Source organism: Bombus vancouverensis, chromosome 10 (genome assembly GCF_051014615.1).
Source record: "Bombus vancouverensis nearcticus chromosome 10, iyBomVanc1_principal, whole genome shotgun sequence".
In the NCBI taxonomy this organism is placed as follows: domain Eukaryota; kingdom Metazoa; phylum Arthropoda; class Insecta; order Hymenoptera; family Apidae; genus Bombus; species Bombus vancouverensis.
The window spans coordinates 14,086,994-14,109,170 of record NC_134920.1 but is presented as its reverse complement, the minus strand read 5'-3'; the positions used below and the strand labels follow the sequence as shown (position 1 = coordinate 14,109,170).

The 22,177-nt window shown below is 30.3% G+C and overlaps 1 protein-coding gene across 34 annotated transcripts; it reads left to right on the top strand.

Moving 5' to 3' along the window:
- The first annotated feature begins 9,041 nt into the window (after positions 1-9,041).
- sw (cytoplasmic dynein 1 intermediate chain short wing) lies at positions 9,042-21,471 on the top strand. Of its 34 annotated transcripts, none has more exons than XM_033346278.2 (14): positions 9,042-9,176; positions 9,596-9,716; positions 9,794-9,890; positions 9,968-10,073; positions 10,163-10,290; positions 12,730-12,789; positions 14,462-14,482; positions 17,212-17,259; positions 18,740-18,916; positions 19,056-19,212; positions 19,291-19,663; positions 19,919-20,150; positions 20,229-20,656; positions 20,801-21,471. In XM_033346278.2, the coding sequence occupies exons 2-14, from the start codon at positions 9,615-9,617 to the stop codon at positions 20,960-20,962; spliced, it is 2,091 nt and encodes a 696-aa protein (XP_033202169.1). In that variant the 5' UTR covers positions 9,042-9,176; positions 9,596-9,614; the 3' UTR covers positions 20,963-21,471. The 34 variants fall into 34 exon arrangements, with proteins under 34 accessions (XP_033202169.1, XP_033202155.1, XP_033202175.1 ...); XM_033346264.2 differs by having other exon boundaries at positions 12,652-12,789; XM_033346284.2 differs by having other exon boundaries at positions 10,160-10,290; positions 12,730-12,765; positions 18,764-18,916.
- The last annotated feature ends 706 nt before the right edge of the window (positions 21,472-22,177 follow it).

Here is a 22,177-nt window from a genome sequence, read left to right as displayed (position 1 = left end):
GTCAACCACCCTTCATTCACCCCTAAGTGACTCGTAGTTTCGATTGAAGAGAGTGAAAGTAAGATTGTTCCTCAGTGTGTACAGAAGCTTAGAAGGGAGTTAAGAAAATCTCTTTAAGAGAAGATCAGATAAAAGAGCGATGTCTGCCTATCCTGTCGAGGAAAGTTTGTAATTCATACAGTTCATCCGGAAATTCATTATATGCAATTAATCCAATTTCTCGTCGTTATTTCCGATCGAGTTATCTTTGAATTTTTGTTACAAGATAATTTATTTCAAGCACTTCGTTCGTAGAATTATTCTCAAACATAATTATATTCTATTTTAAATATACTGACTACTCGTCAAAGTTTAATTTTACCGTTAAAAAGCTGTTTAACGCGAACCATTCTTTGGGATTAAGTTTTTAATAAATTTATTAATTTAAGTTCATCGATATAGATTTTATCGAATAAAGAATAAATTGCTTTCTTTATAGGAAATGAACAACAAGATTATAGAAAATGATAGATTTTAATATTAAAAGATGAGATTACAACGCGAATGTTTAAAATTCGTAGAAAAATAAATCTCTTATTATTATCGAAGACTAAAAGGAACGCGTAGCAAGAGAACAATAAAGAAAATGCGCGCACTTTGACGAGGCTTACTTTTCACACGTATAACAGTTCTTGTGAGTTTATTTCCTACAACCAATGAATTTGTTCTGATTTGCGAGCATTTTGAAAGCACGTGCTCAAGATCAACGGAAGCAATTTCTGAAAGGATTTTCAGATAATACAATTTATCCAGCAACGGTTGCGCACGTGCAATGTGTCAAATAAAAGATTACGACACGTGTTGGACATTATATGGCATAAAAGATTACATGAACTTGGAAACGATTGTATTCGCACAACGAACCTATACATATACAGATACGTATAGGAATATATAGATAAAACATAGAATGCATAAGGAAATAAGTCGAGCAATTAATAATCATATTCTTTTCGTTATAATTCAAATTAATATAATATATGTACTTACATGGAAATTAATATCTAAAGGATATATCTAAAAATATAATTTATAAATAACGCAATTAAATCGATATAACTATATAATCTGTGTAATGTCTGTATAATTTATATAATTTGAAACAATATTTACAATTTGTAATTATTAAGAGTTATCATTTATTCGAAGCTTCTTCTATCTTCGTCTATAAAATGTATAAAAGGCAAAGTGACATTCATCAACGCTCGAACCAAACTAAAATCGTCAACAGTTCGAACGGTATGCTTCTTTTATGACATAGGCATCGGATAAGAAAAGAGAATTCGGTATATGGGCCCGTCGTTAAACAATAAATAAGCTGTTCTAAACCAAACTCGAGTCCGAACGAATCGACAATATTCGTCAATCGATCGAATACAAGTCAGATAAATAATTATTCACAACTATAACAGTGTAACGCGACAAATTCAGAAACGAAAACAATACGAAGAATATCTATATCTAATAGATATATAGATAGATATATATAGATATTATTATCTTTATCATTTATTTTTCATTGCTCGCATTTATTATTGGTATTCCTCGTAAAACAACAAATTGTCATTAAATATTAATATCCTTAAAAAGTGTATGAAAATGCAATGTTCAAAAATGTACGAAAAATGTGAATCTTCCAATTGTTATTCTATAATTGTAGAATAACTGTATTAAAATTGTAGAATAATTGTAAAATTATAATTATAAAAATAAAAGTTTCAAACACGATTTGAATAGACATTGAGTATTAATACCGTAACTGGTATTCTGATCGATGTTCACGCTTACGGGGCGTATCAGATATATCAGTGAAGCAATTAAATGCAAGAAATTTTACTGGTCTCGACGTTAATGGTACTACTGGCCTACCGGAGAAGAGAAGAGAAAGATAAAAAAACTTAATTAACTGTTCGCCCAAAGGAGAAGCTAATTTTGTCGCATTTCCAAGGTATCGCAAAGAAAGTCTGCGAATAGTGGTGACATTGGACATTTCTCCGAGCATACAAGATCCAAGAAGTGACTGGCAGAGGTCTTTCCTCCCTTAAAATCTACAGTTAAAACGGTACGAAGGTAACATAGACGGCTATAACATTAATGGATTGAATTTTCCAATTTTCGAAAGTACTTTCTGTTAATGTTGGAATCATTATTGAATTGAAATTTCAATCATAGTTCGGAATCCTAGTGATGAATTAACCGTATTGCAATAAATTGCACCGATACTTGATTGATTTTATCTAACGAAGTACATTGAGTTTATTATTTATTCAGGTGGTTACTAGTTTGATGTAATTCGTAGGAAAAAATGAAAAAACTACTCGGTACGTTATGTAATTATCGAGAAGAATATGCTATTTTGAAACGAACTGTTCGTTATATATCGCTTAAACAAAATGCTTGCAATAAATAATGAATAGTCTCCTTTACAAATTAAATATGGTTACGGCATTACTTTAATATCTTTCTAAATTCATGTTAAGCTTGAGTCTATCTTTAGTATAGTGATTTAATTTTAATACTAATAGTAATAGAATTAAAAATTTAATAATACATCGCATTAATCGTGAATAATATATCACAATAAGAATGATTGTGATATGTTACTATAAAAGTAATATTCTATCGGATCGAATAGTTTTAAACGCCATAGAAACTTTCACGATAACCCAATAATAGCATCAGTTTCTATTTAGGTGACATTTAGTAAATATTATTAATTCATAGTGCAATTTATAATAGTAAAATATTCCTGAGTATGTACTGTGGATATATATTTCGTAAATAATTATATTCTACTAAAGTCTATTGTTCTTTCAATTTAATGTAATTAAAAGTATACATAGAAAATGTTATCAAATACAATATTAATTAGTTTAAAAAATTAACGCAACAGTTTTAAAGAGCTCTACTACTTCTACGTAAATAAAATATAAATTTTAATGTGCCGAAGCAATCGTTTTATAATACAGTACATAACGTATATATATTTTAAAATATCTACTTAGATATTAAAGTGGTTATTCGTACTCGTATATTAATTCAAAGATATTAACCAAAATATTTTCGCAACGTAAGTCTGTTGGATACTAATGGGTAACGTTCATTACTGGAGTATTATGTACATGGGATAACATGTAAGGATACCGGTTAATCCTACGTTGATATGCTGAAATTCTCGTTTCCACGAGATAAATATGGCGATCCTGAATTTTGCAAACTCAACATTTCTCCTGCAGCGTTGTGCAAAGATACACTCAGAAATGTCTCGCTAGCGTTGAAAAGGCATATTTTCTTTCATATTAACAGTTCAAACATGTTAAAAATATTCTCAAATAAAATTTTCCTAATGTCATATAATAACCTTTAGGAAAATTTTCATCGTTTAATTTTATCGTTGGTTTATTCGTTCTTTTAAAAATTGTATGCAGCGCTTTACGTTAATTTATCTTTTTTCTCCATGAATATGCATTTCGTGTTACACATCTGTCAACGATACGTATTTAGCTCATAAAGTAAAATGCATGGAAAGAGTGTCAAGAAATCGTATTCCATGGAAATGTAACAAATACGACGTAATATAATTTACAAAATCTACTTGATCTTAGTGATTGTAAATTAAATAGAAATATGTTATAGAACAGGTAGATCAAATTATTCGCCGATGCATGTATAAACAAATATTCGAGGTGTTCACAGAGATATAGCGAATAAAATATGCTTTTCCTTCCTAGAATATACTCCACTATAGCAAAGCGTAATTACCGTAATATCACCAAGATGCAAATAAAGCGCATTTCTCACTTGAAATATTAAGATATTATCTATACGTAAATACGATGCGATCAGTATACGTACATAATGTAATCGGATGTATAGAGAGCAGACATAGCAGGTAAAAAAAAAGTCGTAATTCGTTTATATTTACTGTCAAGTTAGAAAAAATCGTAATTCTCGCAATAAGCATTCATCGTTCAGTCTACCAGCTATGTTTACGATATACGCATTTACCGAATCTCTTAGCTCGGCTGTTTCAATTTGATGCGTTATTAATCAAAAATTCGTCATGGTTCTCCTCTGTACGCTTTCATTAATCTTTGATACACGCGAAAAGTACATCGCATTAACGTGTCGAGCCGATAACATGGAAAAAAAATATTACCTATCTGACGTACAGCATACCGTGGAAATTAGTATTCAAAGGACCGATAATATCGCGTTAACGGGCCTTTCGTATTAGGAAACTTACGGAGTATTGATTTTACCGAACCTTTAGGTAAACTGCGTTGAGCATACGAGGCTCGTTTGATCGACGAATTAGCGCCGATAAACTTTTCTAACCATTTTCCATGTTGTTCAACCCTATTTCGTTTTCTTTACGATTAGAGTTAAATAAATGCCTATCGAGTCGATTGAATACACGAATCGAAGTACAAGTACGTATTCCAACGAAGATTCATAAATCTTAATATGCGAACTTGAATAAAAATATTTGCTTCGATTATGAACAGTGACCAAGTTAAATTATACGAGATATTTTTCGAAAGTAACTTTCGTTTGAGAGAAAATAGATGCTTCTATCGTTTGTTGGCATTATTTAACATAACTCTATACACGAAATTCAGTGTCTCGAGCAAGTATTCCAACATTGGTAGAAATTTTTTACAGATACATTGCGTGTTTTGCGCGAAAAGAAAATTTTGAAATTTCGTTAGCGTTGTTACGAGATCCGACTATTATGATTATATTGGTAAAATTTGAAATAAATCTGAAGATGTGTACGTGTAGAAGTTACAAGATCATAAAAATATTTAAACAGCCAGTCAGATACTATTAAGGTACAATATGCGGTGGAATGATCTTCAACGTCTATTTTATTTTAAAGCGATTATTCACCCTATGTACTAACTAAAATACGTAAATTAACGTTGCACGAAACGAAAGAGGAAATTCTCTAACTCGTCTCATCACGTGGACGTATTTAGAGAAACAGATAGAAGGATTATGACGGTGATGAAATTTTTAAAGATGAACTGTAACTCGTTGTTTATACCACGACGTATTAACTAGGCGAACAACTCGTTGGTTAAAAGCATTATACGTAGTATGAAGGCTACGGGTAGAAACGAGGACAGGTAATGAAGTAACTAAGGTAGATGAAACGAGGTACGTTGTTGTAACTTTGCTTTCTAGCTCTCAGGACTAGTGTGGATCCACTAGGTGGTTCATCAGTTCAGTCTGTGGCAAATGTGAGGTTACTTCCATCCTCTTTCATCCCTTCGTTCACCCGTACTTTCTCTCGAGGCCATCAACTCCCTGTCCCCTTGCTGATCTATAGAGAATCCCACACTTTCCCTCTTCCTACACCCCTAGCCTGAAAACCAGACAAGACTGACCTTTACTCGTTTGACCAGAGAGGTCAGAGATCCGCTTACGCTGCTACGAATTTGAGATTCCGTAAATCCACCAAAAGTTTGACCTACGTCACTGGCTTTCCACTTATCTGGCAAACATACAAGGTTCGTGGGAACATACGAGACTATATAGTTTCCGACACGATGAACAGAAATTGCGACGTAACGACGAAAGGAAATCCATGTAAATTCCAGTTTCCTTTTCCTGAAAAGCGATATTCGGCTATCTACCATTACTGTCGGACTAGCGAAATATTAGCGGGATATTCGATTCCTGCGGGACACGTAATAGGTACAGCCAACAACGTGTATTCATAACACTATGGATCCGACAAATCGCCGAATTTGCAGAAAGCAAGTTATTTTTATAATCGCCGAAAGCAGTTAATTTCCCGATACAATATAAGTAAGCGATATATGTATTTAATTAATTGTACGTAATTAATTGTACGTAAAAATTTATATCGAGGAGAAATCAAACAAATTTACATGTAATAAATAATTATCATCTAGCGATTATAAGTATACTTTTCATTTTCTCATTCGTTGACGCTATCGTAAATTCTTATTTTAACGAATCGCATTCTTATTTCTGTCTATCATAATAACACTCAAAATATTTGATTAAAAAAATCAAGTACCAAATATGGCAAGTAATTATTTCATACATTGACTATTGGATGCAATGTATGCGAATACAATGTTTATAACCAGTATCTAGCATCTAAATTTCATTTATACGTCGTGGTTTATGTATATCGATAAATCTTTATTTGCGTTCTCCAAACACCGTTCGTTTAAATTATGTATATATCGAAAACATCAATCAGCATAATCAAACCGATATCGAACTATAAACTAAACTCAAGACGAATAAATTCGAATTACAGCTATGTTTTATTTAAATGAAAACGTAATTTGCTTCATTGTTTTATCTAATTACTTGATAATTTTATGTATTTATTGATAATACTTTTAAAACATTGATTTATCAGTGTGAAGACTACCCGACATTTTAATCCTCTATAGAATTATCGTTATTCGAGTAATTTCTTTGGAGCTTTTGACAAACATACCTTTGTACATACCTTTTTCCTACTGAAAATAGCGTATATAATGAAATACCATTTCATAAATTAAATATTAAAATAATTGAGTTAATATGGGGATCCTAATAGTACCAGGTCTAAAATACCAGATAGTGACTGACAATCAGACGTTTTATCGTGAATCTAATTATTGACGAAAATAACGAAGTCGAAGTGGGTAAGAAGATATAAAAGAAGGGAAAATGCACTATCTTATTCGCTTTTGTGAGCGATATAGCAGCCGGTATACACTTGATTCAACAAAGCAAATCAGAGTTCGACACGCGAAGTCGGTATGAAGCATCACGCGAGCTATGGCCTCCCCCTTGGCCAATCTTTTTCCTGGTTTCTTAGCCTTGCCCGTGCTTCCTTGTGAAATTAGTGTCAAGCTAATTTCGCGGCTGAATTTAGAAAACTTCTTTGATCGTGTGTCTCAATGCTAGCCAACTAACTCTCCATGATCAACCTTCTCCCTTACTCTTTTCTTTCCCTTCCTGCTACTACGCTATTTCCTTGAAATAGCAATTGCTTTGTAACGTCGAGTACATTACGGAACTTCTTACCGAGTTAATTTTCGACTTTCACGCTTTTGCGAAAAGGAATATGCATGCGATTCTTTAAGCAACCCGACTTTTGGTGATATCGAATATGTACTTTTTATCTGTTTCTTTTTCTTTTTTCGTGTCTTACGATAAATCATGAGCCGTTGAATTTTGTCTCGTCAGGTGATATTCGCGAGACAGTTTATTACATCGAATAAGAATATACACATAGCGATGAACAACAGTATTGGCACAGACCAGCTAACGTAGTGAATTCCTGTGTGAATTTGTAGAAAACATCATTCTTTATTCTCAATCCTTTTATGAAATATAAAAAGTAGGGGATTGTGTGTGAAAATAGTTTTGATATTGACTTTGGTTTTTTAAACAATTGCGTTTAAACTATATTTCGGATAATTGCTACGAGGGATCTTTCTATCTCGGTGGATTATTTTTTGATTCTAGGTCGGTTCCAGAACGGTTCCAGAATCGATTCTTACAGATGTTTATTATAGGAATTCTAGGAGTAGGAGGAATTTTTTACGGGAAATTCAAATTCTTTTTTAAATTAAATTACTTTTCTCAAAAATGAAGCAGCAAATAAAAAGTCGCTATTCTGTAGTTTCGAACTATTTTTTCATGAGAAATTCACCCATATCCGATTGTATTACCCGTATCGAAATATCCTGTATAAGATAATATTATCAATATTGCGATAAGAATCGAATTATCAAAACATTTGAAATAAGTATAAATTAATATATGATTTAACATTTTATATCACATACATGTGCATCATACATTGTACATTCAAATTTTTGTTTCATTCTCATCAAGTATATATATACATAATATACATATTATAGTATCCACCAAGTATAGTATAAACCAAAAAACATTATTGCTTATATTTACACATTGCTATACTTTAGTATTTAAAAATACTATTTAAAAACTTTACTTTATCGATTCAGTGCATCTTCGATAGTTAGAATTATTTATATACCGTTGAATATTTGAATTTGGCGCCTATATTCAATGCTCATATATTACAACATATACTTGTATATATTTATGTATATGTAATATAACATATACGTAGGTTTATATGAAATTTAACGTGTGAAAAAGAGGAAAAGACGCAGAGCAGTATTCTTATGTTTACGTTTACGTATGTTTACGTTTTCTTGTCTTTCATGCGCCGAATTTGACAAAGTAAAGTTAATCTATCTACTAAACTAATAGTTTTTCGACATAAATAGGTTAATACTTTTCTGTGGGGAATACTCTACAAAGTACTCTACTGTATCGATTAATGTATTAAAAGTACGTCAATGACACTTACTTGCTTATGATGCCTAATGAAAACTTCGTTAAATGAGGAGAAAAAAGAACAACGATCGCTATTTTGAATACACACACACACGACGCGTTCAAATTAAACTCGTAAAATATTTTGATTCTATTCCTACCGCAAGAGTGCGCAAAGAGCAATATGAATCATAAAATCAAATGTATACATTGTACATGACATGCATAATGCGCATAGTATATACATATGTGCATACATATTTCTGATTTAAGAAATGTTGATTCTATTTGTGTAACAAGATTCTCAATTACATTATAACAGCTTTAAAACTAGTATGCTTAATTTAGAACAAATGTTTATGAAATCTTTATTTGCAATTCGTGATCTTTTTTGTAAATTGTGAAAAGATAATTTTGGACTTTTTGAGAAAATTATCGAGGACATATTACTTGCAAATATATGTGTATATGTATCTCAACATTAACGTTTGTCTTTTCTTGCTAAATACAAGAATAATTTTATAAAATACAGATACATATATATAGCGGCCCATAGAAGATTTCTTTACCGCCATCTATCGAAAACATTTACAAATCACATATATGGACATGCAGGAAATCGTATCGAGTATTCCGTTAGTACTTAGTACCAAACATTGATACCGTGGCGTTGTTGTTGCAATGCAAAAGGTTTGCATGTCGGGCGGGTCGATTAGATGATGTAGAAATCGAAACTACAATCATTTTTGGCATTCGTACCTGTGAAATACGTTGCACGATAAAAGGTGAATGTATTCTACGTTTTTCTAACTAAAATGGAAAGTTTCGAATTAATTCATTGCGTAAATATTATTACATGACAGATGGACATTCTTCATTGAATTCAGTGCAGAACGTTGTAACATGAATATTAATTATTGTGTTACTCATATCTATACCACATTTTTCAATTTTTAAATCGTTTGCTTTTTCATATCTGCGAATATTTATTATTTATATATATATATATATTTATCACGGGACAAAAATTGACCTAAAACTGACGTCATAGAACAGAAATCAATAATCGCAGTAAATCCGGTTGAAGTTCCGTTAATAAATTTCGTGAAACCTGTCAAGGATTTTATAATCCTAATAATGATCAAAATCTCTTCGTATAGCCTCAAAGTTTTTTGTTAATGTTATATTGTCGAATATTGTTTAGGTGTTAAGAAAGTAGCACAATGATGTCTGACAGAAAAGCAGAACTTGAAAGAAAAAAAGCCAAACTTCAGGCTATTAGAGAAGAAAAGGAAAGACGTAGAAGAGAAAAAGAACAGAAAGATGTAAGAAATTTTTATTTAAATTTAATGTTCTTAATCATTTTACATGTTTATGTATCTCTTAAAATTTTGTATTAAAGGTTGAGGAAGCTACAGTTCGTGCTGCAGGAACGGATAAAGATCATCGGAAAGAATTGGATGCTATGCTTTCATCCTTGGGTGTAGCACCAGTGTCAGGTAAATAATTAAATTTTAATGTTATGTTTATTTTAGTTTCATAGATATTACTTTGACACAACTTATTTTGTTCGCAGATGTCTTATCCAGTTTATCTAGTATGAATTCTTTGACTCCAGAACAAAGTGCTAATGCTACTCCTGATGCTAGTTTACAGCCATCCAGTATAAATTCTGCTCAGAGGTATTTATATTATATTGGATAGTTCTTCGTATATTTTATATAAAGATATATATTGGATTATTTAATTTCTATCATTTTTTTGATAGCAGCAGTGCTAGGAAGAAGAATCGGGAACTAACGATTGTTTCTGTGGCACATACCAATATTCCTCCGAAAGAACCAGTTGTTTATACCAAACAAACACAAACTATTCAAACATCGCACACATCTCACGACGGTGAGTCACTATATTCAATTTTTAAATAATTGCACTTTTGTGTTGCTCTTAATTGTGAATTTAGAACTATATATAATCATTTAAAACATTTTAATATTTGTGTTACGCTAATGTTAATTTAATCGAATTAAAATATCACACGAATATAAGAAAATATAATCTTTTTGACGTTTATAAAGAATGAATTGATTATAATGAAATATATGTTATTATTATATATTTTTTATTCAGTCACATTTATATATTTAGTTATTTATTGCATCGATTGTTAATCCTTTGTATTCTAAAATTGTCAATTTCATAATAGATTCGTATAAATGTAAATTTATATTTCTTCATAGTAAAGAATTAAAGTTAAAAAAAAAGAAAGAAAATTAGTAGTTGAATTACAAAAGGAGTAGATCCGTCCGTATAAAAAAAATTTTTCTCACAGCTTTTTATAGAAAAAAATCAACTTTTAGTAGTTACTCGATCACGTATGATTACATTTATTTACGATATAAGACATTTAATATATCTTTACAATTGTTATAATTGAATAAAATTCCCTATTACTATAGTTTGATGCATTGATGAATAGATGTAATCCGATGACACAAGAAAGAACATTATCAAGCTTGTAAAATAACAATAAGGATTAGAATTATTTTGGTCTCATAATATTTAGGCATAGATAAAGATAGTGGGTTATTCGATGATAAGTGCTGATCAATTATCTGATTTTAATTGAATTTTTAATCCATTTTTGTTCTAAGAAAGCAAACGTTTTTATAAAAATGTTTTTCTATAAAAAATTAGCTATTCTGTGACCAAGATTTTGGTTGGATCGGTATATTCATCGATAAATTCAAATCAATATATATTTGTTAGTTGGTATAGTAGGTAAAGTTAGTAAAGTTAGTAAAAAAATCTTACACAATAAGATTTTTGTAAATAAGGATAATTTTTTCATCCTAACTTATAGCTTGTTTTCCTCTATGCATTATTAAAGATTGAAAATCATTATAGTTGAATTTTGAAGATTAGAAGATATTAAATATCTAAATTTATTAATTATGTTCACAGAAGAATACAAAGGATTATAAAATGTTTGATACCTTTTTAGTATTTTGAAAAATGCTATCACTTTCACATATGCCTATATATGGTTGAATATGGTAAAGTGGGTGGTGTATATAAGAATGTATATTTTTAAAACATATATGCCATTACTGACAATATTAATAGGTACCTAATACCATAGCCAGATGTAATAATACATACATTGTGTAATAACACACAACCAGTCACATTATTTTATTTGTGATCTTGATTTTATTGTGATAATAATGAGAATTGGTTTACTTATTTATGTTGTATTTTATGATTAATTTTAACTAATGAGGAAACTTACATATTCTTAAAGTTTGTTCATACTTAAAAATAGCATGTCACATATTTGTAGCAATACTGGTGTTTTATTTGTCTATTTTTTTATTGTGTGTATTAGCTTTTGTTGAACTAAGTTTCCAGCAGTTTTCAACACTTAAAAAAGAATAACTATAGTCATGAATATAAGATATCTGCTTGAACAGTTTTTGCATATATTAACAAGTGAATTCATTTATCTTTAATAATGTTTTGTTGTTACCATTAATAAGAATAATAACAAAGAAGATTGTGCTTTTAATGTAAATTTAATGTTATTGAGGAAATAATAAGTCTATCGTGATATTCAAGTATATTATGTAAGGGTATTCTAACAATTATATAGTGGATGTTGTAATGTTTTTATTTGTACACTTTTACATACTTTGTAGAAGAAGTATTAGTAGAAATGGATAACACTTAACAAAATCGGGTTATGGAAACAAATATTATTTTTCTTGGTGATGGAAACTATTTCCTTTTTTTATTTTCACTTTCGTTTTATTAAACCGCAATTTCAGTTGGTTATGATTCTTAATCTTTTATTTATCTTGGAATTTTCTTCTTAATTATATAAACATTTATAAAAACTGTCGAAAAGTTGGGGTTTTTTAATAATTCCATTTCTTATACCACCTACTTTACTACAAATTTTTTGAATTATTCAAATACTAAACAGTAATATTTTTGAATATATCATTCTTAAAATAAAACATAATTCGTTGAAATATATTTTTTTATAATAAAGTTTACTTTTTTAGTGTTTCTAATAATAAAGTATTATTTTATTTATGATTGTTAAACTTAAGAAAGATATTTGGTATAAAAATGTGGGATATATTACGTGTTACATGCGTGTCCCGTTACCTAACTGAACTTGCGGCATTATTAAATATACGCGTATTCCATTGTCTTGCGATACAAACGGTCAAATCAACTGGTGTTGGACATAAGGACTGTCCGCATCTTCTTCTGCATACACCATCTACTCCTCCTGTTCAACAACAACACCAACTCACTCTTACTCCGCAGGCTACTTTGAGACTGACTGGTGGCGTCCCAGGAAAGGTGGGTCTGCACCAAACTACCTATGTATGTTCTGTCTTCTTTTTATTACCTTTCCTATAATTGTTGTACAACAATATATAATAGAGGTAGATACACAGATATCTATATTCGCAACAGAGGAGTGTAGAATCAAAACTGATAATAGTTTCTATTTATATTAACTTTTATCAACTTTTCTATTCGTATTTCTATGCAGTATCGAATATTATCAAAATTGAACCGAACGATGATTATATTTGATTGATTCTACAATCTCAGTTAATTTACAAGTATTGTATATGGAGATAGATATACAAGATATATAGATGTATTGAAATATTAAGAATTTAGAAATTTCCCATTTTAATCTCTGAATTGAGTACAATAGAGAGTAAAGTTGAGTTAAGTAAAAATATTTTCAGCTGTATTAAGTAGAAGAAAGGAATTTTTAAAGAATATTAAAAATTTTAGTTTTCTGACATTATGCAGTTGTAATATATATATTTTATCTATCACTACCATATACAACGTCCACTTGTTTGCATAAATAGGCTTCTAACATGCTTTATATAATTTAATTTAATAATATACTAACAGTCTATTAAAGTTATACAATATATTAACATTAGGCGTCCTGTTTGTTGGGAAAATTTAAAGTTTATTACAACAATAATTTAGTATACCTTGACTCATATGCGCTAGCATTAAATTTATTATAGCAAACAGATAGATGATTATTATTGATGCTTTAATAATTTGTGAATATGAATATCCGTAGAAAGCAATATTGTTTTAATTGTAACAATTATTATAACATATTAGAAATCCAGTTACTTAGTATTTTGTTTAGTACTTAAAAAGGGATATTATGTTCAAAAATGTTTGTATGTCATGTCTATTGTTTTTTATCTATTATAGTGTGCAAAATGTAGTGCATTATAAACTTGTCTAGTACTCTAACAAAACTTTTATTTCGAACAATTTATAGCAAAATTTATTTCTGAGAAACTTAGGGGGGTGGAAATAAGTGTGACAAGGAATGTAAGTGAGATATTGAATATTGCTTATTAAAAGCATCCATTGGTAGTCACATTCGATAAGAAATGTTTTATAACTTCTTGTTAAACATAGTCAGTACAAAATTTAAGAGGTGTTGAATTACGGCAAAGATTGAAATTATACTGTTTGAATCGTATTTCAATAATGCAAGAAGTATTGAATATGTATGTTTCCTCTTACGCGTAGGAACCGCAGCACAGCACAATATAAAAATTTACAAATCTATATCCACCTAACTACATTCAGCGTATAAAATTCTTTTTTTGTTTTTTCTTTTTCTTTTTTTCCTTAGTACGATTAAAACTTCAGTTCTATTTAGTATCTAACAAACGATTATAAGAAATAACTTATTTTTATAAAGGCAAATATATTTTTACCGAGCACGTGCAATATAAATTTTAATAAGAAAAAATGCTATAAATGCTTTGAAATAAGTTAGTAAGAATGAAACATATTATTTAATCCAATTCCAATTATAGACATTTGGCGCAAAAGTATCGTATATTGTTTTCTTTTTATTTGATTTTTTCTAGATATTTTATTATCGAAACTTTTTTCTCTTAAAATGCTTATGGTCTGAGTGTAGAGAGGTGCTATTAGTGTAGTGCATTCTTAAAAGATTGTAACTAAGTGCAATTTTTTTCCCTCCTCTTCTCAGCTCATGCATTCGACTATTACGGTAAGTTATGATTTCTCTTGGTTTTCAACAAGTTTTAGGTTCAGATTTAGGTTTAGATATATTTCATTTATTCTCTTAGAATTGACAATATGTAAAATGTAAACGAGATACAAATTTAAAGCATTAGGACGGAATAGATATGTAAAAGATGAATTCCATATGCGAAAATCTAAATTTTTAAAATTATAATAAATTTTAAAGGTAAGAGAACCATTACATGGATTAGCTAGTAAGCTAGAGAATGCACTCTCTCTCTCTCTCTCTTTTCTCTCTCTCTCTCTCTGCCTCTTTCTTTCTACCTTTCTCTTCAGCTCAAGCATTCATGTAAAAGTTTAATAGCGAAGTGAGCTATATTTGAATAAAATTTATCAGTATTGTAGACATACAAAATGACTCTCCACCCAGAATCTAGAATATCTTCGCTACCTTATATCTTGCTTTGGACTTTTTGGCTCTTTTACTTCTTATATCAATATTTTTTTTTTTTTATTGGTGTATTCTATCTTTAGTTTCTGTATTTATCATTTTTTTGAGAATTTATCTGACATCCCGATTCTGAAACGGAAATATTTTAACATTTATACATTTATGAAAGCATGCACTATAGATACTTAAATGAGAAGAAATAAACACGCATAAATGTATAAATTTTACATTTCGAAGTATAATAATACTAAATACTTGTTAAAAATTGGAAACCAATTTATATGCAAAACACAATGTACAGAACACATACGAAAGATTATTGTACAGAAGTTGAATTGCAAAATGTAATTCCATGTTTCCGATACTTTAAATACATAGTAAAAATATTTAGCCTTTATATTCGTTAGCGTTAAATAAATATATTTTGAAAATTTGTAGACTACCTTTGGAGTACTTAACTATCCATTTACAGACAGAGTTAAAAAATTCTATCGTAAAAAATTTAAATTTTCTATTTTATTTATATTTCTATTACGCTTAATGATATCTTTTCTATTAACCGAAATATTTCTCGAATTATAACATAATTATAGTATAGAGTAATTCTTACAGAATAAAATCATATTTGCTGGTAAAACTGTATCAAGTAATCCTTGCCAATTTTTTCATTAATACAAATTTTTCGCACTATAAAAGTTTATAAAGTAAACTATAGACATTTTTAACATTCTGATATTTGATAAGATTTTATAATAAAGAGTACACTTAAACAATTTATCGAATTATTCGATATTGTTTGAAACTGGGATTGTCTGAAACAAAAAATATTTTATTGTGTGAATATCCATTGACAAATCTTGTCACAACTTAACGCACCTTCCAGAGTTCTCGACGCGATTTCACGGTTATAGTTTTCGTAGTTACTTGGGTTACTGCAGTATACTAACATGGGAGCGGGTAACATATGGTGTTAAAGTTGGTAAATATTGTATAAACAAAGTTTTCTTTTTTTTAAATAGAAGAAAAGAACACACAGCAACGAGTTCTGTGGCTTGAGCTTTTAGTGTCGCAAAAGTTCGATTTGCAGATGTTGCTTTTTAACAGCACGGTTTCGTTTTTTGTGAAAATGATATAGCAAGAAAGTTCATTGAATTAGTAAAAATTAGAAATTGTTTGTTCACATAGAAATACATTTTGTGAAAATAATACGTATTTCAAATGTTATTAATATTTTTCTTCCGATAAAACGTCTCTTCGTATTATTTAAACTTTGTGATAATACTTTTCTTTTAATAAAAGCTATTTTTATTTCATATCTTTCAAACGGATTGGAATATGGTGAATTCATTTATGTAAATTAATAATAGTCGGAGATGTCAGTCTATTATGTTAAAATATTTCAATTTTGTCAATATTCTTCGTCTTCGTCTTCGTTTCTTCTTCCCTCTTTTTTTTTTTTTTTTTGTTGTTGTTGTTCTACAAAAACTTATTTCCCAAAATTTGTAATATTGCGTTTTACGATGTAATCGATTTATTAAAAAATTACTATTCCCTTAGATCGTTAAATTAGCGACGTAGTTGTAAACGAATAAAGAGATTACAGTATACGTATATATGATGATTTTTAACTGAAGTTTGTTGAAAAGCCTAAAGGGATTGCAATTTCGTAAGATGTACGTGTATCGTCGATTTAATTTGCAAAAATTAATATTAGAAAAAAATGTGATAAGAAATGGATTTATTAATTCAGTATGTATATATTGCGAAGATGACGAATTTTGTTATAAAATCAAATTTAAAGGTATATAATAGGTATTTTATACAAAGATCAGAAAAAGTTTTACATTGTTTATCGATCCCTTTAGAGCATAATCTTGTTAACAAATATGATGATGTTTATAGGGTATATTACTATACTATTTGCATGTATATAAATATATTTATAATTAATATTATCGTCTCCAATCCAATATTACCATTTCAATCTTTCTAGCTAATTGTTGATGTATCTTGCATGATAAAGGAGAAAACATTAACGAATAGATCTTATACGTAATTGTAACTGTTCGATCAAAATGCTAATGGATTCAAAATTAATCGATAGGCTATTTATAGCGTATACTTCGCGTGCTATTTTTTTAGAATAATTAACAGGTTTTCTTATATCCATGAAGGATATGTATGTAAATATATTTTCGTGGCATACATCAATAATTTTCTATGAGAGACGTGAAATTAGATACAAACATAACTAACATGATAAAACACGTGATTGATTGACATTTTCTTTTCCCTCCTTCAAGACGAGTACAATCTAAATCCTGGTTTAGAATGGGAGGACGAATTTACAGGTAGGTAATCCTCTCTAGAGACGATTCACTCTACCTAATTAATATCACCGATACAAGGATTATATTCATTTTCACAAAATTGCATTCGACCAATAATTTTTTGTTCGTTTTTTTTCTTCTATTCAGTTATTGTATTTGTATGCACTGAAAGGAGGGAACTTGTACTATCAAATTACACTCGAACTTGCTTGATAAATCATCAGATTGTTAAGTAGTTTTCTATGGTTTTGTTTCATAATTGTAAAAACTTGCTTCATTTGTCCTGCATGCGTAGATGTCATACATACAATTTTATGGTTTTGTTCAATCATTCGTCATATTTCACTACGCATGATCGAAGTACAATATAATAAATCATCGTTATCATTTTCATTTCGTTTCTCACTTAGAGGCAATTTTCTTTTCTTTTTTTTTCTTCTTTTTTTCTTCTTTTTTTCTTTCTTCTTGAAGTATAAATATGAACTAGAACATTTTTTTTAATATTTTTTTTTGTTCTTATATAAATTACATATTCTCTAGCTGCTGCATGAGACTTGGGAAGTTGCGTTAACATATCACAATTTTTGTATTTTTATTTTTTGATTCTGTATAATCTTCGATGTTCAAAAGTTGAGGAGAAAAAAGAGAGCTCTATTCGTTAATGGGTACTGATATTGAAAGCATTTATGAATCGATGTTTTATATACCTACAGTATAACGTAACGTATACTTCACTTAAAAAATCATCGATCGATCTTTCATTTACTTCGGCTCATTCTTCCATTTCATCTGCATTTATGCTAAAACGAAGGGTGGAGAGATATGTTTTCGGATGATTTTCATGTCAATCGTAAAATATCTCAGATTAAAATCCGATTTTTATTTACGTAATCCACCAACAAGCAGTCCACCTTCTTATACATACGTGACTAATGTCAATGCATGTGATTCAACCTAGTCGCCTCTCCTAATATCTGTATAATTTTTCATCTTTCAATCAGTTATTATTCTTATATTATTGTTTGTATACACATACGTAACTTTTATACGCTTTTACGAAAACTTTTGAAAGAGAGTTGCATCCCTTAAACTCGACGCTTTCACAGTTTCTTTATTTGCAAAAAGTTTATTTTATTTTTTGTGACGTTTCAATTACATGGTAGCTAATACGTTTCAAAGTTAAGCGTAATAATCAATATAAGAGTTGCACAACTTGCACAAATATACGAATGCATCGCGGTTTTGCTCTTTACTTTTATGCATTTTTGTCCTAGTTCGGATTTTAACGCGATAGGTTCTTCCAATTATTATTTTACGTAGAATATCTTGTAGGAGATGCCAATGACGTTTATCATGTAGCGTTACGAGATAGTATAGCTATCTTTTTCTTCTTTTTTTTTCAACGTAGAACATTCGAATTCTTAAAGTAGGGCATTTGCCAGAGGTAGATAGATATATCCAAGTTAGGGTACTCGTGGCGGAACCAGCTTATTCACCACAGTTTTGACATTTGATGATGGCCAAGCCGAAGACGAAGAGAACAGTTTGCCGCATATGGATGGTTTCCAAAGCAAGCTTCCTCCTGGAATTCTTCCCCATGGTTTGCCACAGGTTAAGGAAGTGCAGCCAGCGGTCACACAAGTGGAGCAAGAAAAGGAAAAAGAAAAACCTAAAGAAGGTGATTTTTTTTTTGTCTTAAATTATACAACACGGAGCCTTTCGTATCCGAATATTCTTTCGATCTTCGTTGAAAGCAATCGAAATAGTTTTTACCGGGACCAAACTATATAATTAATTATATAAATACTAATTTACAGTACAAGAACTCAGCGAAGAAGAGAAACAAATGATTATACTATCCGAAGATTTTCAACGATTCCTTGATCGTACTAGTAGAATTGTGGAAAGGGCATTAGGAGAATCCGTTAATATTTATAGCGATTATACCGGTACCATGGATGGCGAAGATGGAATGTGAGTAAAGATAAATGTTATTTAACATTAGGATTTAATTATTCTAATTACTGTACACCAATCATTCGCTAATTATAGGGACGAAAAGAGTCATCAGCGTTTGTGGTTAAATCGATGGTTCTTCTGCGATCGATGGTCTCGTAATCGTTGTGTGACCTCGATGGATTGGTCACCTCAGTTTCCGGAACTTCTTGCAGCCTCCTATAATAATAACGATGACACTCCAAATGATCCCGATGGGGTGTGTTTGGTTTGGAACACAAAGTTTAAGAAAACAACACCGGAATTTATTTTCCATTGTCAGTCTCCGGTTATGTCGACCACGTTTGCAAGATTTCATCCTAATTTAATCTTAGGAGGTACTTATTCCGGCCAAATCGTTCTCTGGGACAATAGAGTGCAAAAGAGAACTCCTATTCAACGTACTCCACTATCAGCAAGCGCGCATACTGTAAGTCGTTTGATAAAAAGTCACTTTACTGTCATCGGTGAAATTTCAGTCCAGATGAATTTTGTTTTAATATCGTCGTCGCCTAACGTTGAATGATAATAACGATTTAATTGCATTTATTTAACTTTATTGATCTGTAAAATAATACAGAATGTACCGTAAAGGATGAAAATTTGATCCATGATGGTGTAAACGTGACTTGTCTCGACGATTGCTTTCGATGATCGATATACATATCTTAGTTCTTATCTTCAGCATCCTGTATATTGTCTAAACGTTGTTGGGGCACAAAACGCGCACAATTTGATAAGCATATCGACCGATGGCAAACTGTGCTCCTGGAGTTTGGACATGTTGTCACAGCCGCAAGAGACATTGGAGCTTCACACTAAACAATCGAAGGCAATTGCCGCCACTTGTTTGGCGTTCCCCCATGGCGATGTTAATAATTTCGTTGTAGGCAGCGAAGAAGGAACTGTATATTCCGGTAAACGAATTTCGTGAAAAGAAATTAAATTAATAATTAACCTACAAACCGTTCTAACTCTCTGTATTTGTTCGATAGCTTGTCGTCATGGTACAAAAGCTGGTGTATTAGATTCTTACGAAGGTCATCAAGGACCAGTTACAGGAATCAGCACGCATGCTGTACAAGGTGGAATAGATTTCTCACATCTATTCTTGACGTCGTCCATCGATTGGACGATTAAGCTCTGGAGTCTTAAGGAGAGCAAACCTCTATATTCTTTCGAGCACAATGGTGATTATGTTTATGACGTTGCGTGGTCGCCGACCCATCCAGCTCTGTTTGCCGCGGTAGACGATTCAGGACGATTAGATTTATGGAATCTGAATCAAGATACTGAAGTACCCACCGCTAGTATTGTGATCAATGGTTCTCCGGCTCTTAACAGAGTTTCATGGACACCGAGCGGTTTACACGTAACCGTTGGCGATGATACTGGAAAGATTTGGGTGTACGATGTTGCTGAGGTAATATTACTTTTTATTAATCTAGTATTTGACTAATTTAGCTTCGTAAATAATTATTTTAAATTATCGATATATCGTTTAATTCACTTGCTAATTATTCTTCGACATTGAAAATTGTAAATATATATGTTTCTGTAAATATAGCATCTAGCGCATCCAAGAATCGACGAGTGGAACAAATTCTTGTACACTCAGCAAGAGTTGAAACATAACAAAGCGGACGAAGAACTGCATAAACTTAATTTAAGAGAGCCTACTTCATTAACTACCATACCTCCGTTGCTAGCGACATGTCCCCTCAGATAATTTTCTTTAGAAATTATTGATAAGATCGGCTTGAATACTTTAAATTTAAAAATCAAATGAATTTATAAAATATCTATAATCCTAAAAAAGAACTTAAGAGAAGCAAAAGAAAAGTGTATTGCACTAATTATAATTTATAGGTGTATTCTTAATTAAGACACCTTTATTCTGTATAAATTATTCAACAGCAAAACTAACGTATTAGTACTTCGTTCGTTCGTAATTGCTGTGTATCGAAACGGCTACAGAGTCCACGTGTCCAATAGAAATACCTATCTATATAGAGCAACTTTAGCTCACAATCGGTAGTTTATTAAGGATGTGTAGAACATATCTGTGCATGTAAATAATAAAACGCTATTAAGCACGAATTACGAAATCGACGAATTACAGAATACGAGAACGTAATTAAGATAAGAGACTCGACATCATCGGATAAATTGTAATATGATATTTTATTCTTCCGAGTTTTTTTTTTCAAAATATACATGTATTATTTTCAGAATTAATTTTCAAAAATGTAAATTCTTTTCACGCTAACGTTCTTACCACTAACATGTGGAAAATAACACCAATATTTAAACATTAAAAAAATTCTAAACATTCATCTAATTTAGTACGATAACTTTTAAATAATTATATTATTATTTATATTCTTATAAAAAGTTTGACGTGATATAAACCTCATCATTTTTTTGTAATGTGTAATTTATAGCATAGCAAGAATAGTAAAATTTATTGAACGAAGATTATCGTCGATTAAAAATGTAAATATAATATTATCCTTGCGTTATAATAAACTGCTGGGCTTTATCTAAAATGTGATACCGTTGTATAGTGCTATATCCAAATGCGTACTTCAGCTCAAGTCAAGCATGTTCTAAAGTATAAAATTTTTTTACAAAGGAATCGTTTAGCTTACAATTCTTTGCACACTCGGTAATATTCTAAATACAATCTGATATAACTTTGTTAATTGTGTTTTGTAATGCGTATTTTTAAATTTAAGTTATAATAAATAATAATAATTATAGTAGTAGATAAGTTAATTATTTTTTTCAGTGATGCAAATAAAACTTTATTTAAAAAATTCACACGTTAATGTTAATCCACGTATTTTCAGATATAAAGTTAACCCATATTACTTGTTTCAACAAAAACATAGAATATATAGCATATAAAATTGTAATAAATTTTATTATCAGTAACAATAAT